This window comes from Penicillium waksmanii, assembly GCF_028829765.1.
Source record: "Penicillium waksmanii strain IBT 27052 chromosome Unknown utg000004l:1.0-5674109.0:1.0-5678898.0, whole genome shotgun sequence".
Taxonomy (NCBI): domain Eukaryota; kingdom Fungi; phylum Ascomycota; class Eurotiomycetes; order Eurotiales; family Aspergillaceae; genus Penicillium; species Penicillium waksmanii.
The window spans coordinates 2,371,186-2,385,026 of NW_026643251.1; the positions used below are offsets into that span (position 1 = coordinate 2,371,186).

Consider the following 13,841-nt stretch of genomic DNA (forward strand, 5'->3'; position numbering starts at 1 on the left):
AGCTTCCGGCGGCCGGACCTCCGTGCGGTGAAAGCGGTGATTGGCTCGATTGCTCTCTGTACCCTTGTCTACCCTTGCTATGATGTCTTAACTTTCCCCCGCCAACTTTTGCTTTTACGAGTACTTTGACCCTATTTTAGTTGGGATTTATTACAGGGGAGGGGGATAAGAGGTACCTTTGTACTTTATTACTTCCTATCTCCTCTATCTCCTCTCTTTTTCTTCTTTTCACCTTCTCCCCTCTCCCCCCCCCCACACCTCTGGCGTACCCGGTCGCCTTCTCCGCTTCAGCCCACTCTCATTTACCTCGGGAGAGCTGTTTATTTGAATATTCGTCACTGGATAATTCACAATGGCCCGGACAGAGGCCCTCACCACCGCCAGAGAGCAATCCACCCAGACCGTGGAAACGCATGCAGATGCGCCTGCAGTGACCGTGGCAGCTGCAGCTGCGGCTACACCGACGGAGAGCTCAAACCATGATACAGATAAACCATCGGCACCTCCGGGAAAGAAACCACGCAGCTTGTATCGTCATGTCGCTGCATATCATTCCGAGACGCGACACTCAAGCTTGAGCCGTGAATCAGATGAAACAATTAGCTTCTTGGGCTTTCGAAATTTGATGGTGTTGGTGTTGGGTGAGCTCCGATTCTATAGTGCCTGTCACATGCTATTTTCCAAGCTCAAGCTAATTTTTGACTCTTTGACTCCTAGTGGCCATGAACCTCCGTCTGATTATTGAAAATTTCATGAAGGTACGTTTGGACCCAAAAATAGCTCTGGCAAATGCGAATGCGAATGCACCTGGAAAGAATTGGTTTCATTGGAAGGATCCCTGCTCCTCTCGCTCCTGTCTAACATATCCCCTAGTATGGCGTGCTCATCTGCATCAAATGCCACGACTACCGAAAGCAAGATCTAGTCCTCGGGTCAATTCTCTTCGCCCTCGTTCCTTGCCATCTGTTTGTCGCCTATCTGGTCGAGTTATCGGCGGCAGCATCTGCCAAGCAGACAGTTGGTCATCAGAAGAGGACGGCAGAAGAGAAAGAACATGACCAGCAACGGTTTCGCTCGACCTGGCGCTACACGGCCTTCATCCACACCATCAACGCCACCCTGTGTCTTGCCGTGACTAGCTTTGTAGTTTATTTCTACATTCACCATCCCGGTATTGGAACGCTGTGCCAGTTGCACGCCATCATCGTCTGGCTGAAGAATTGCTCCTACGCATTCACCAACCGAGACCTCCGTCTGGCGTTCCTGAATCCCTCCGCGAACCCGAATCTTCCGGCCATCTATGCCACATGCCCATACCCTAGAAACATCACCCTTAATAACCTGGCTTACTTTTGGATGGCTCCGACGCTAGTCTACCAACCTGTTTACCCGCGCACCCCATCCATCCGATGGCCCTTTGTGTTCAAGCGCCTAGGTGAATTCGTCGTTCTGTCAGTGTTTATCTGGCTCTTGTCAGCGCAGTATGCAGCGCCCGTCTTACGCAACTCGATCGAGAAGATCGCCATGTTGGATATCGCTTCGATCCTGGAGCGCGTCATGAAGCTATCTACCATCTCGTTGATTATCTGGCTAGCGGGATTCTTCGCTCTCTTCCAAGCCCTGTTGAACGCACTGGCTGAAGTGATGCGCTTCGGCGATCGCGAGTTCTACACGGATTGGTGGAACAGCTCAAGCCTGGGTGTTTATTGGAGGTCCTGGAATCGACCTGTTTACCTGTTCATGAAACGACACGTTTTCTCTCCGCTCGTGGGCCGTGGCTGGAGTCCACTGGCCGCCAGTGGCATGGTGTTCACCCTCTCGGCCATTCTTCACGAAATGCTGGTTGGAATTCCGACTCACAACTTTATCGGCGTTGCTTTCTTCGGCATGATGTTCCAACTGCCATTGATTATGCTGACAGTGCCGTTCGAGAAGAAGCGTGATCCCCTGGGGAAGACGATTGGCAATTGTATTTTCTGGGTCAGCTTTTGTCTGGTCGGTCAGCCTTTGGGTGCATTGCTCTACTTCTTCGCGTGGCAGGCCAAGTACGGGAGTGTGAGTCGAGCGAGCCCTTGATGATGTGCATGTGCGTGTGCGCTCTGCCTGCTCAAACTTGTCCCCGCATTTTTGAAATGATATCAGGCAATCCAATCCACGGCCGTCAATCTAGCATGGATGTAATTTTGAAATAGCTACAGCGACTTGAGAGCCTGTTGTCACATAAACAATTCACGCACTTCGAAATAAGCCCATCGCTGCGTGCACCATCCAATGACTACGAGTAGTAGAACAGGCAACTGCGATGATGTGTCCAGTATCTTATCGAAGGCAAAAGAACTTCAAGTTGAACCGTGTCCTCTCCCCGCCTCGGAATCGGGATGATGGTTGCGCCGGCGCAGCGATCTTCCGCGTTTCAAGCTCCGCACTGGCAGCTCCGCCGAACTCCGCCCAAAGCTATAAATGGCCCCATCCCCACTCAAACCGCATACTTCCATAGGTATACTACTAACTAGTACTACACAACATACACAATGGTCGCAATCACTGTCCCTGATAACTACGGGTAAGTATTCAATTCGTTCAATCCTCACTCCATATCTAACCATTGCCCTCCCAGCGCCGTCATCGCCGTCGCCCTCGGCGCAATCCCCGTGCTCGGCTTCATCCACGGCAACATCACCGGTTCCCTGCGCAAGGGCGCCAAGGTCCCCTACCCGCACAGCTATGCTTCGCTTGAACAATGCAAGGAAAATGTATGCTGAATTCCTTCCCACGCATATTTCTGTGACCTGCCAATCCAATTCAATCCAATCAATCAATCACTAACCACTCCCTCACCCACAGGCCAAAGCCGAGCAATTCAACTGCGCCCAACGCGCCCACGCCAATTACCTCGAAAACATGTCGCAGACAATTCTATTCACCCTCGTCGCTGGTCTGAAGTACCCCCAACTCGCTGCTGGTCTCGGTGCCGCCTGGGTGGCTTTCCGTTCGATCTTCCTGTACGGCTATGTTTACTCGGGCCAGGCGCAGGGTAAGGGCCGCCTGTACGGTAGCGCGTTCTGGTTGGCACAGGGTGCGCTGTGGGGATTGACTGTGTTTGGCGTCGCCAAGGAACTGATTTCCTGGTAAATTAGTGCGAGAGATGTAGATTTCTCGAGATTTTTATGTATTATAATCAATATTCAATCCATGGATTTTATCGCCAATTGGCAGCTCTTTCCTGGCACGTGAATAGCGTGATGCACTGCCACACCCCGCATGTACCAAATTGTGGCTGACACCCGTTGTGGCGTTCCGAAAAAAGTTCCCTTCGCCGTTTGCTATCTACATTTACATCTATATCTACATTGGACATCCCCAATCGCCAACTGCTGCTGCTTTACTCAATCCTTGTGGATTTGCAGAGCTTATTGGAAGAGTTCATTGGTCCATAGGAGTCTCTAACCTGACTACGCTCCAATTTCAATCTCACTCTCAACTTCACCCCGCCAACCCCGCCACCATGTCCTCCAAGTCGCAAATCCCCTTTGGCACACGTGCCAGCAGCCACCCTAACCCTCTGGCTCGCAAGCTCTTTGAGGTCGCCGAGGCCAAGAAGAGCAATGTCACCGTCTCCGCCGATGTGACCACCACCAAGGAACTGCTGGACCTGGCCGACCGTATGTCATGACATTGCCCTTACTCTTGCTCTTGCTCCTGCTCTTGCTCCTCCTCCTCCTCCTGCTCCTGTCCCCAATCTCACCAGTCCATACCTAATCCAATTGAACCCCACAGGCCTTGGTCCCTATATCGCCGTCATAAAAACCCACATCGACATCCTCTCCGACTTCAGCGACGAAACCATCTCCGGCCTCAAAGCCCTCTCCAAGAAGCACAACTTCCTAATCTTTGAAGACCGCAAATTCATCGACATCGGCAACACCGTGCAGAAGCAATACCATGAAGGAGCCCTCCGCATCTCCGAATGGTCCCACATTATCAACTGCGCCATTCTCCCGGGTGAAGGCATCGTCGAAGCCCTGGCCCAAACCGCCCAGGCCGCGGACTTCCCCTACGGCTCTGACCGAGGTCTCCTCATCCTTGCGGAAATGACCTCTAAGGGCTCTCTAGCCACAGGAGACTACACCTCCGCCTCTGTCGACTACGCCCGCAAATATCAGAGTTTTGTCTTGGGCTTCGTCTCCACTCGCGCTCTGACCGATGTTCCCGCTAGCGTGAGCGCCAACGAGAATGAGGACTTTGTCGTCTTCACTACGGGTGTCAATCTCTCTTCCAAGGGCGATAAACTAGGTCAGCAATACCAGACCCCGCAGTCGGCTATCGGTCGTGGTGCGGATTTCATCATTGCGGGACGCGGAATCTATGCCGCGCCTGATCCTGTGGAGGCTGCGAAACAGTATCAGCAGCAGGGATGGGCGGCGTACCTTGACCGTGTTGGGGGTAGCCAATAGAAAGAAAAATAAAGCGAGAAAGAAAAAAGTGCAACGAATCATTCAGAATTGGGGGCGCTGGGCTGGGCTGAGTCGGACAACCAACCATGTAGAGATCAGAATTAGAATATCCTCATGACGTCTTCTTTTCTTCTTTCTTTGTCTTTTCTTTTCTTTTGGACTCTTTTCGCCATGCGAGGTCCTCCTGCATATGAGCTTCCCGGGTGCATATGATATGAGATGATATCATGATCATGATCATGAACATGAACGCATGAGGCCAACCTCTTCCCTCTCCAACCACACATGTACCTGGACATAGGCATGGCTGGAGCTATGAACCTTGTCTTGTTTTGTCTACATATCATGCAATGCAGCCAAACCGTACCGTGCGCGGTCGCGGTCGCGCCAGTTCCGCCAGTGGCAGGTTCTGACGATCCTTTCTCGTGAGTTGCCACATGGATCCATGTTCGCACGCTCTGCAATGCAAACCGAAATCTAATTCCGAACCCAAATCAACTGGGGGGGGGGGGGGGGTCCACCCCCTAGCGTGATGTCGGAAATGGGGCCACGCGATAAGATGCAATGCAAAAGATAACAGGGCCGATCGACAAGATGAAACATTGTTCTCGACCACTGAGATAGTCAAATCCGTTGCTCGCGATAGCTGCATGCAAGATAACCATTTCCACTACGGATACCACTACCACATGTGCGGGAAATCCTTGCGTCGTACACTACTGTAGAGGCATCACGTTCGGGCCTACATCTGCACGCCGAGCCATGACCGCACTTTCCTCATACACACACCACACATCATTCACCACATTCAATAAGGCGGTGTCCATCTTTCAGCCTCGTCCTCTCCTCATCTTCTCCTCTCTTCTCCTCATCTTGGCCATGATCTATCTCACCCAGAACCGGAGCTCGGCTGTAACATGTATCACGCACACACATATGTATACGATACCCGGTTTCCGCGCATTGGGGGCTACCTTTTTGCCGATCTCTCCTCATTTTCCCCTCTTCGTGATAGCCAATCGCCTTGGTTCAAATCATACTAAGATGCGCCAACCCCAGATATTGGGTGCTTATCGCGGGGAGGCTGACCCACTCGGGCTTGCTTGATAGGAGAATCCTCCCCTGAGCTTGGAGAGGTCTGTGAGATAACGCCACTGACAACCATTTGAAGATCCCCGTGTTACCATGCACCCAGCATGCGCGGATGCAGTGCATATAATCCCGCGTCCCGTCCGTCAGAATTGCGGTGAATTTTCTTTACTTTGTCTTGCTCTTCGAGCTTTACTTATACCTGGCTCTGGCTCCCTTTCCTCTGTCCTTTCTTCTTCCATAGCTCCACCTTGGGTACGCTACTTCACTACACAATGGCGGAGAACTCGGGAGATAGGATTGCCATCGGTGCGTCCTCGGCCGTGGATATTGAGAAAAGCACACATGCCGATCCAACACTCGAAAAACACACCCACGATGCCGACGAGGCGATGAAGGCTTTTGGTGAGCTGCAGGGCGAGACTATCGAATTGGATGAGGCGACCAACCGCCGACTCCTCAAAACTATTGACTGGCATCTGATGCCAATCATGTGTTGCATCTACGGCATGAATTACCTGGATAGTAAGTAACTATCAAGCCATTCATCACCTATTCCGGTCATGCATAACCCGATACAGGGACTGACCGGCATTGTTCCCAGAAACTACTCTTTCGTATGCGAGTGTGATGGGGATTAAAGAGGACTTGGAACTTGTCGATGATCAATATCAATGGTTGGGCAGTCTTTTCTACTTTGGTTCGTGGTAACCCCCGAAGACACATCAACACAGGTCTATCGTCTGTCGTCTCCCGGATCACTTTCTGACTACCTCTCAGGTTATCTGGCGTGGGAGTACCCGACCAACCGCCTGCTGCAGCGGTTGCCATTGGGAAAATACTCCGCCTTCTGTATCTTGATGTGGGGTCTTGTACTGAGCTGCTTCGCGGGTGTCCAAAGCTACTCGGGTGCCATCGCCATCCGTCTGTTCCTGGGTGTCTTCGAGGCAGCCGTTACACCTGGCTTTGCCTTATTAACCTCACAGGTAGGCAAATAGGCGCAATCCTCTGTACCCTTTCGCCCTCAACTAACATCTCGTCACAGTGGTACACGAAGAGAGAACAGGGCAGCCGGGTCAACATCTGGTTCAGTTTTAACGGTGTCGGACAAATTGTCGGCGGTCTCATTGCGTATGGTATCGCCGTCGGAAGCAGGAAGCATGGCTCATCAATTGAACCGTGGAAAATCGTTTTCCTCGTTACCGGTCTCATGACAATCGTGCTGGGATTCGTCTTCCTGTGGATTATTCCAGACAGCCAGTTGAACGCGCGCTGGCTCAAGAAAGAAGACCGCATCCTGGCTATTGCCCGCGTTCGTGAGAACCAACAGGGTATCGGAAACAAGCATTTCAAACTATATCAAGTCAAGGAAGCCCTCATGGACCCGATGACCTGGGCATTCTTCCTGTATGCCCTGGTCGCGGATATTCCCAACGGTGGTATCAGCAACTTCTTCAACCAATTGGTAAGTTGAATCTTGACTTAATTTTGTTTCAAGTCCAGGCCTCAGTTCAAACTAACAATCATCTCTGCGATAGATCACCAGTTTCGGATTCACCGCAGAGGAAAGTCTTATCCTCGGCGTCCCGGGCGGCGCCGTCGAAGTCGTCGCCCTGTTACTCAACGGCTACATGGGACATGTCACCAACCAGCGCGTGCTATGCAGTCTAGGGGGGCCTGGTCGCCGCCTTCGTCGGAATGGTCCTAATCGTCGCCCTCCCCGAGTCAAACAACACCGGTCGGTTAATCGGATACTACATGACACAAGCGATCCCAACCGCCTTCGTCGCTCTCCTATCAATGATCTCGTCTAATGTTGCCGGGTACACGAAGAAGACAACCGTGGCGGCGCTGTACTTGATCGGATACTGTGTTGGAAACATTATCGGTTCGTTACCACATCAGCTTGTCTGACCTACTATCGGAAAAAGATAACACGGCTAACGATGTATTTTTCGTCTCAATCCAGGCCCCCAGACCTTCCGCCCAGAAGACGCGCCCCAATACCTCCCCGCCGAAATCACCATTCTCGTCTGTATCGGCGTGGCACTGATGATCATGCTTTTCATCTACTGGTGGTATGTCAAAGAGAACAAGCGCAAGTTGGAGATTCAGTCCCGACCGGATTATGTGCGTCTTGAAAATCAGGAGTGAGTATTTCTTTTTCCCCCCCTTTTTGCAGTGTTGAAGGAACGGTAAACTGACATGTGATTTCTTTCGACAGATTCCTGGATCTGACAGATCGCGAGAACCCGGATTTCCTTTACTCGCTGTGATTTGTGATTTGTTCATGTCATGTCATGTCATGTCACGCGGCTTGGATTCTGTTGCTAAGGTTGCAGCATATCTATATCATATCTTTCACCGACTATTCACTCGGTGGAATTGTACATAGTCGTCTCGAAACGCTAACTAACGCCCTTTTTATGAATCTCGCAATGTTGAATATCTTTCCAAATTACTCGAACGTTGAAGAAGAGTGTAACGGGTACAATTTTTCGAGCCATCGCCCAACACAACAATACAGCATTAATTGTAGTATCATGGGCCTTGGCAATTGACAACAGCGTTGAATCCAAATTAAGCAACGCGATTGTATAAAAACTAATCTGAACTAGGGTGATCTAAGCAAGAGGTTTGCCTCCGACCTCCACTCTCCCCTGTCAAGGCTCAATCAACTTCCCTCACAGAGGCTACACTGGATGTGGTGTCAGGGTGAGCCCCTCCAAAGGTTTGATAAATTATGAATGCAGCCTCAGAATTAAAATCAATGTCACCTTATACTGTCGGAACAAAATTTCCTTACACTCCAGGGCTAGGAATAGGCTCCCGGCCCGGGATAAATGATCGACCTGCCCCGCACAATCTGCGAATGCCTACTATGTACTACTACTAGATGAATTAGTTAACCAAGGGCAAGAAAACATTGACTAAAATATGCATGCAAGAAATCTCTTCACTCTCCGTACCCCAACTCCTCGTATACAAAGTGTAGGTTTCCAAGGTTAATTCTGGCTACCCCGACCCGAAGATCCGAGGATCATGGATGATCGCCATTCCCATCCCGCCAAACGCCCGATCTCTTCCGATTCACCAGCAAAGGAAAAGTCAAATGGGCCCGCATATGTTGGGGCTAGACGCTGCCTCTTAGCAAAATATTAGCCAATCTTTTGGTACAACGGGGTAAACGGGGTAACCGGGGTAAGCCCTTGCTTGTCACTTTAGGCCTTTTCTTCTTTGGTTTTGGCTTCTTTCCTTGGCTCTTGGCCCACCGCTCGGATACTTTTACGTTATTGGGGTTGCGAGGCTTTATTCGCGATGCTAAATTGTATGTAATACATTGCTTTATGTAGCACAGCATGGAGACTACATTTTATAAGAATAGAACTGTCTCGCCCCGAGCTGCTCGTCTCGTGGGTTCTGCAATAATAATCTTGGAAAAGACGCACTAGCACGCTACGGAAGGTTGTCAAGCCGAATCGAACGAAAATGTCGGATATATCGATCAAAAAAGTTGAACGCCGCGATCATGATGAGACCATGGAAATGTCACCTCGTCCTTTTAATTCGGGGAAACACCTCGCAAACCCCGTGAGTTTCAAATCTCCCCTTTCCCCCGCATGGTCAAAGGAAGAAAAAAAATTGAAATGAAAATGGCTTTTTACTAACACGATGTGTTGTCTACCTAGGCGCCTTTGGCAATGGGCGGCTTTGCAACAACCCTCCTCTCCGTCTCGCTGGCGATGATGAATTTCCGCGGCGTCTCGAACCAAACAATTTTCGTTGGAGATCTTTGCTTTGCAGCTTGCATTGGGCTATTGATTTCAGCGCAGTGGGAGATGGTTCGTGGAAATACTTTCTCTTATACGGTTTTATCGGCGTATGGTGAGTTCTATCGAGAGCCCCCGAGGAGAGAATATCCACCTGGGCATCTGTCCATCTATCGTCGCCGTCCTCTTGATTAGCTAACGGATCGGGATACTGTAGCAATGTTTTATGGTGGTTATGGAGCGACCCTGATTCCTGCGTTCGGAATTATCGATGCTTATGGTGGGTTTACGGCGGAGTATTATAATGCCCTGGGCTTTTTTGTCCTTTGTGAGTTTCATCCAAGTTTCACATTAACAATGTAGTAGCACTACACCATACCAGTAGTGCTATTTTTCCCTTGATCGATCTTAGTCGGCTAACTAATCGCTTTTCTCGCGCTGGCAGTGTGGGGTGTTTTCAACCTTTTTTTTCTTGATCGCCAGCATTCGACTGTATGTTTTCCAATACTCAACTCAGCCCAGCCATGTCCATGGGTGAATCTCGTTCCAACTAACTCTCTTTTCTTCCAATTTAGTAACGTCGTTTATATTATCATCTTCTTGTCGCTGGAATTATGTCTTATCTTCGATGCTGCGTCGCAATTTAAGCGCGCAGATGGCATGATTGAACTCAGTGAGAATCTTTCGACTGTCGGTGGTGCTTTTGCGTTTGTGGCTAGCATTTTCGGGTATTATACTGTGCTGCATTATTTGTGTCAGGAATCCTTGCCGTTTACTGTTGTGATGGGGGATACTTCCAGGTTCTTTGAAAGACGGGCTCGGGGTCCTTCTTCAAGTGTGAAGGCGAGCGATGACCTTGTCTGACGGGCGCGGGTGTCTACAATTTCATGGGAAATGACTTTACTGGTCATTTTGCTGGTCGCTTAAGCGTTCCAAAGGTTGAAAATTGCCTTGAAATAAAAGTTGGAAGATAGAGAAGTGAGGTTGAAAGCAGTCCTCTACTATTTAATGCACATAATGATGACTATATCCATGAATAGCCTTTGAAATATACTAATTCTACTAGTAGACTGAGATATGGAAGGATTAATCAATATACCAGAGACTTGAATCAATAAACTGAGAAATCAATAAGGCTGTTAAGTGTAGCGCTTTCGGAAATCCTTTGCGAGCCACAAAGGTCAATCCCTATCATATCCCGAATAGGACTGTGGATGCGAACCAGTCTGAGATTCTCTTGCAATGCCCCACATCACCTAGTTCCAGGTTGAGAGTAAAGACACCATACAACTCATCGAAAAAATGACAGATTGTTTGGGACTTGAATGGAGAGGAACATACCCTAGAGCCTTTAGAAGCCAAATTTAGCCAAGTGAAGCTAAATCTAATCAGAACTTTGACCTGGCATCATGACAATCCTACATGGGGCTACTTAAAAAGGGGATTGATAACGCACTCTTTTAAAGATGCGGATTCCGCGGACGCCGGAGAGGTAAAACCCCGCATTCTAGCTTGAATTTCTGATAGTCATAAGGAACTCTAGTTAAGTTATTGAAGCGATAAATAGGGGTGCTTCTTTCGAAAGACTAGAGATACGGTTCTACATATACGTGGTCAATGGCTTTCTCAAGATACTAACAAACAATCAAGCCAAGCCAAGCCAAGCAAATTACCCATACGAATAAAACTACAACCATGACAACACGAGAGGGATTCTGCGATCGAAAGGAAGGATTCCAGCAAGGGCTTCCGTGCACAGCGACAATTACCCCGCGAAATAACATACCAGCTCATACATCGGACATATTCGATGTCATTGTAATAGGCGCAGGCTACGCTGGGCTGACAGCATGCCGGGATCTTTGTAACTCAGGTATGATTCACTAAAGCTGTGAAAATTAGCAGAAAGTCTGCCTAGCAGATACTGATTAAGTTGTTTTCGACCAGGATTCAAGGTTCTTCTCATTGAGGCCAGAGACAGAATCGGCGGAAGAACTTACACGGCCAATATCGATGGCCATCTATACGAGATGGGTGGTACATGGGTTCACTGGAACCAGCCTCATGTATGGCATACGATGCACCGATACGGATTGACGGAGCTTGTGAGTAGTGCTCCGGGAGACGTTGGCTGTCAAACATTTACCGTATCTGTTGATGGAAAGAAGACTGAATTGAGGAGCCGGCACGAAGAAGTGAGTGAAGTACCATTGGGATCATGTCCCACTGGAAATCGAGTTAAAAGTCTAAAAGCTGACGTCTGCCTAGGAGTTAATAATTCAAAGAGGATTCGAAGAGCTTTTCAATATTGACGGGAAGAGTGGTAGAACATTGATACCCTATCCACATGAACCGCATCATAATCCCGATATCAAAGCCTACGAAGCGATGTCCGCAGCCGAGCGGATAGAGAAGATAAAGCCCCTTTTTAGCGATGTCGAACTGGCGACACTACAAGCGTGCATTGGAGCGATATCAGGAAATACCATGGAAAACACGGGCTTTTTCGATCTACTCCGGTGGTGGGCCCTTGGTGGGTACAGCGCAGCCGGTGTTTTTGAGCTCACTGAGACCTATAAGATTGCAGCAGGACAGTCATCCTTTGCGCGAAAGATCTTTGAGGAAGCCTTATCTACGGGAAACTTCCGCTATACATTTGACACGGTTGTAAGCGCCGTGGTAGATAACGGGAGTCTGGTAAAGGTCACCACTTCATCGGATACAAGGTGGCTAGCGAAGAGATTGGTCTGTACGATTCCGTTGAATGTCCTGTCTCAGGTCCAATTCGACCCCGCATTACCACCCACGAAGCTAGCAGCGACACAAAAGGGACACATTAACTTTGGAGCGAAAGTGCATTTGGAGGCCGAGGGCTCAGACCTGAGGTCTTGGTCTGGGGCAGCCTGGCCGAGTAAAAGAGTCTTCGCTTGCCATGGCGATGGTCTAACCAATGCGGGGGAAAACACGCACATTGTCTGTTTTGGCTCGAATAAAGAATTCGCGCATCCACGCGAAGACAGCGAGGAATTTTCCGCAGAGGCAAAACAATTGATGCCTATGAAAATCAACAAAGTGGTGAGTTGGAAAGGAAAATTCCGAGTCCATCACAGGCTATGGTACTAATGAGGCCAGATCTGGCATAATTGGCTAAAAGATCCATTCTCTCGTGGTACCTGGTGTGTGTTTCCTCCAAACTACAGCTTCCAGTATCTCGAAGCCCTGCGAGAGCGACATGGGAACATTCTGTTTGCGAGTGCAGACTGGGCTCTTGGGTGGCGGGGATTTATTGACGGAGCGATCGAAGAGGGATCGCGGGCCGCGAAAGAAATCATAGATGAATTAGGCTTTCCCAAGCGAATCGCTGGTTTGCTGTAGGGTTCATGCGGGAATGCTTGATTATCGAATATTGGGACAAGGCGAGTCGTGACAAGGAACGCCGCTGTCAAAGCTGGTGGTACTTTTGTCTCGACGCTAAATATTTGTTGAGAATTGACCGCAATTTCATTTACGGAGTACGTCGGTCGACAGTCTATTTAGGCTAGTTTAAACTTGACTGGTGTTAGTTAGCTTTTTAGAAGATACCGCTCCTTAGTTGATTGTAGGTGATAAATTGAATGTCTTAGAATAGTCTGATTGCGTCGTCAACAAACCCCCCCTCCTTCGCTGAGAAAATAATTTTTTTAACCATTTACCCGCATGCACGAGGGTCTAGTAGGTTTTTTTTTTTCCTACTGTGGAGGAATATTATGACGTTGGAAAGTCCATACTAGTCTAGTTCTTAAACCGGTATTGGACAAACCCAGCATGGTCATGATGAGAATGCTTGATATCGGCCTGCTAGCGGTGTGAACCGTCAACCGTGAACAGTGGATTAGACAGCGGTGGACTGTGCGAGTAGAAAATGCGAACCCACCCCACGTTGCTAGGCGTGCCAAGCACTCTCGCCCGAAAATGCAATCAAGGCCGTTCGGTATTTGAAATCTCCCACACGAAGCCCCGTCAAAAATTGGCTACAAACCCGCTACGATCGGCCACGGAGACAAGCGCTGGACATGCCAAAGTTCGCTAGTGTGTTGAAAAATTCTTGCGTGCGATCGGCAGGCCAACTCAGACCCTCCACTAATTTAGGAAGGGAGAGGAGAGGATTTGTTAATTTGATGATGCCTTTGTGGGGCGAAGGGCGGGGTGTACATGTACCATAGTGGTTGGCCTTGAGATATTAATTGTGGTACCTGGTGGAATGTCCCGCCCACGTCGCATCTTGACTGGAGTTCTAGAGTTCTGGAGTTAGTTAGGGTGCTTAGGTCGCTGACTTTGCTCCGATCTGCTCTCCTGCAGGGACTGGCGGCGCCTGCTGTAACCCTGATGGCTAAAATAGCTGGCGCGCGGGTCTAAACCAGTGCCTGGATTGCCATGGATTGACATGGATTGACATTGCATCAACTGAATGGCAGCCGAGAACGGTAGAAATCGGAGAAGGCAACCCAATAGGCGCCCTGGACAGGACCAGGACACAGAGACCCCTGCA

The 13,841-nt window shown here is 49.4% G+C and overlaps 6 protein-coding genes across 6 annotated transcripts; all 6 read left to right on the forward strand.

Annotated features, from left to right (window-relative positions):
* Window positions 1-352: 352 nt before the first annotated feature.
* N7481_003697 (putative diacylglycerol O-acyltransferase (DgaT)) lies at window positions 353-2,076 on the forward strand (the record flags this gene model as incomplete). Its single annotated transcript, XM_057262916.1, has 3 exons — window positions 353-641; window positions 718-758; window positions 874-2,076. 3 exons carry the CDS (start codon window positions 353-355, stop codon window positions 2,074-2,076), a joined length of 1,533 nt encoding a protein of 510 aa, XP_057124577.1.
* Window positions 2,077-2,531: 455 nt separating this feature from the next.
* On the forward strand, window positions 2,532-3,132 carry N7481_003698 (MAPEG family protein; the record flags this gene model as incomplete). Its single annotated transcript, XM_057262917.1, has 3 exons — window positions 2,532-2,563; window positions 2,618-2,753; window positions 2,845-3,132. The coding sequence occupies 3 exons, from the start codon at window positions 2,532-2,534 to the stop codon at window positions 3,130-3,132; spliced, it is 456 nt and encodes a 151-aa protein (XP_057124578.1).
* A 373-nt stretch (window positions 3,133-3,505) lies between these two features.
* pyrG (orotidine-5'-phosphate decarboxylase pyrG) lies at window positions 3,506-4,454 on the forward strand (the record flags this gene model as incomplete). Its single annotated transcript, XM_057262918.1, has 2 exons — window positions 3,506-3,662; window positions 3,778-4,454. 2 exons carry the CDS (start codon window positions 3,506-3,508, stop codon window positions 4,452-4,454), a joined length of 834 nt encoding a protein of 277 aa, XP_057124579.1.
* Window positions 4,455-5,818: 1,364 nt separating this feature from the next.
* On the forward strand, window positions 5,819-7,819 carry N7481_003700 (allantoate permease family MFS transporter; the record flags this gene model as incomplete). The annotated part of the gene is given in 8 exon segments (XM_057262919.1): window positions 5,819-6,068; window positions 6,148-6,243; window positions 6,324-6,529; window positions 6,589-7,008; window positions 7,082-7,198; window positions 7,215-7,431; window positions 7,513-7,693; window positions 7,768-7,819. The coding sequence occupies 8 exon segments, from the start codon at window positions 5,819-5,821 to the stop codon at window positions 7,817-7,819; spliced, it is 1,539 nt and encodes a 512-aa protein (XP_057124580.1).
* Window positions 7,820-9,032: 1,213 nt separating this feature from the next.
* On the forward strand, window positions 9,033-10,177 carry N7481_003701 (GPR1/FUN34/yaaH; the record flags this gene model as incomplete). The annotated part of the gene is made up of 4 exons (XM_057262920.1): window positions 9,033-9,134; window positions 9,233-9,428; window positions 9,531-9,609; window positions 9,889-10,177. The coding sequence occupies 4 exons, from the start codon at window positions 9,033-9,035 to the stop codon at window positions 10,175-10,177; spliced, it is 666 nt and encodes a 221-aa protein (XP_057124581.1).
* An 831-nt stretch (window positions 10,178-11,008) lies between these two features.
* On the forward strand, window positions 11,009-12,688 carry N7481_003702 (flavin monoamine oxidase family protein; the record flags this gene model as incomplete). Its single annotated transcript, XM_057262921.1, has 4 exons — window positions 11,009-11,186; window positions 11,261-11,508; window positions 11,582-12,388; window positions 12,446-12,688. The coding sequence occupies 4 exons, from the start codon at window positions 11,009-11,011 to the stop codon at window positions 12,686-12,688; spliced, it is 1,476 nt and encodes a 491-aa protein (XP_057124582.1).
* Between the last annotated feature and the right edge of the window lie 1,153 nt (window positions 12,689-13,841).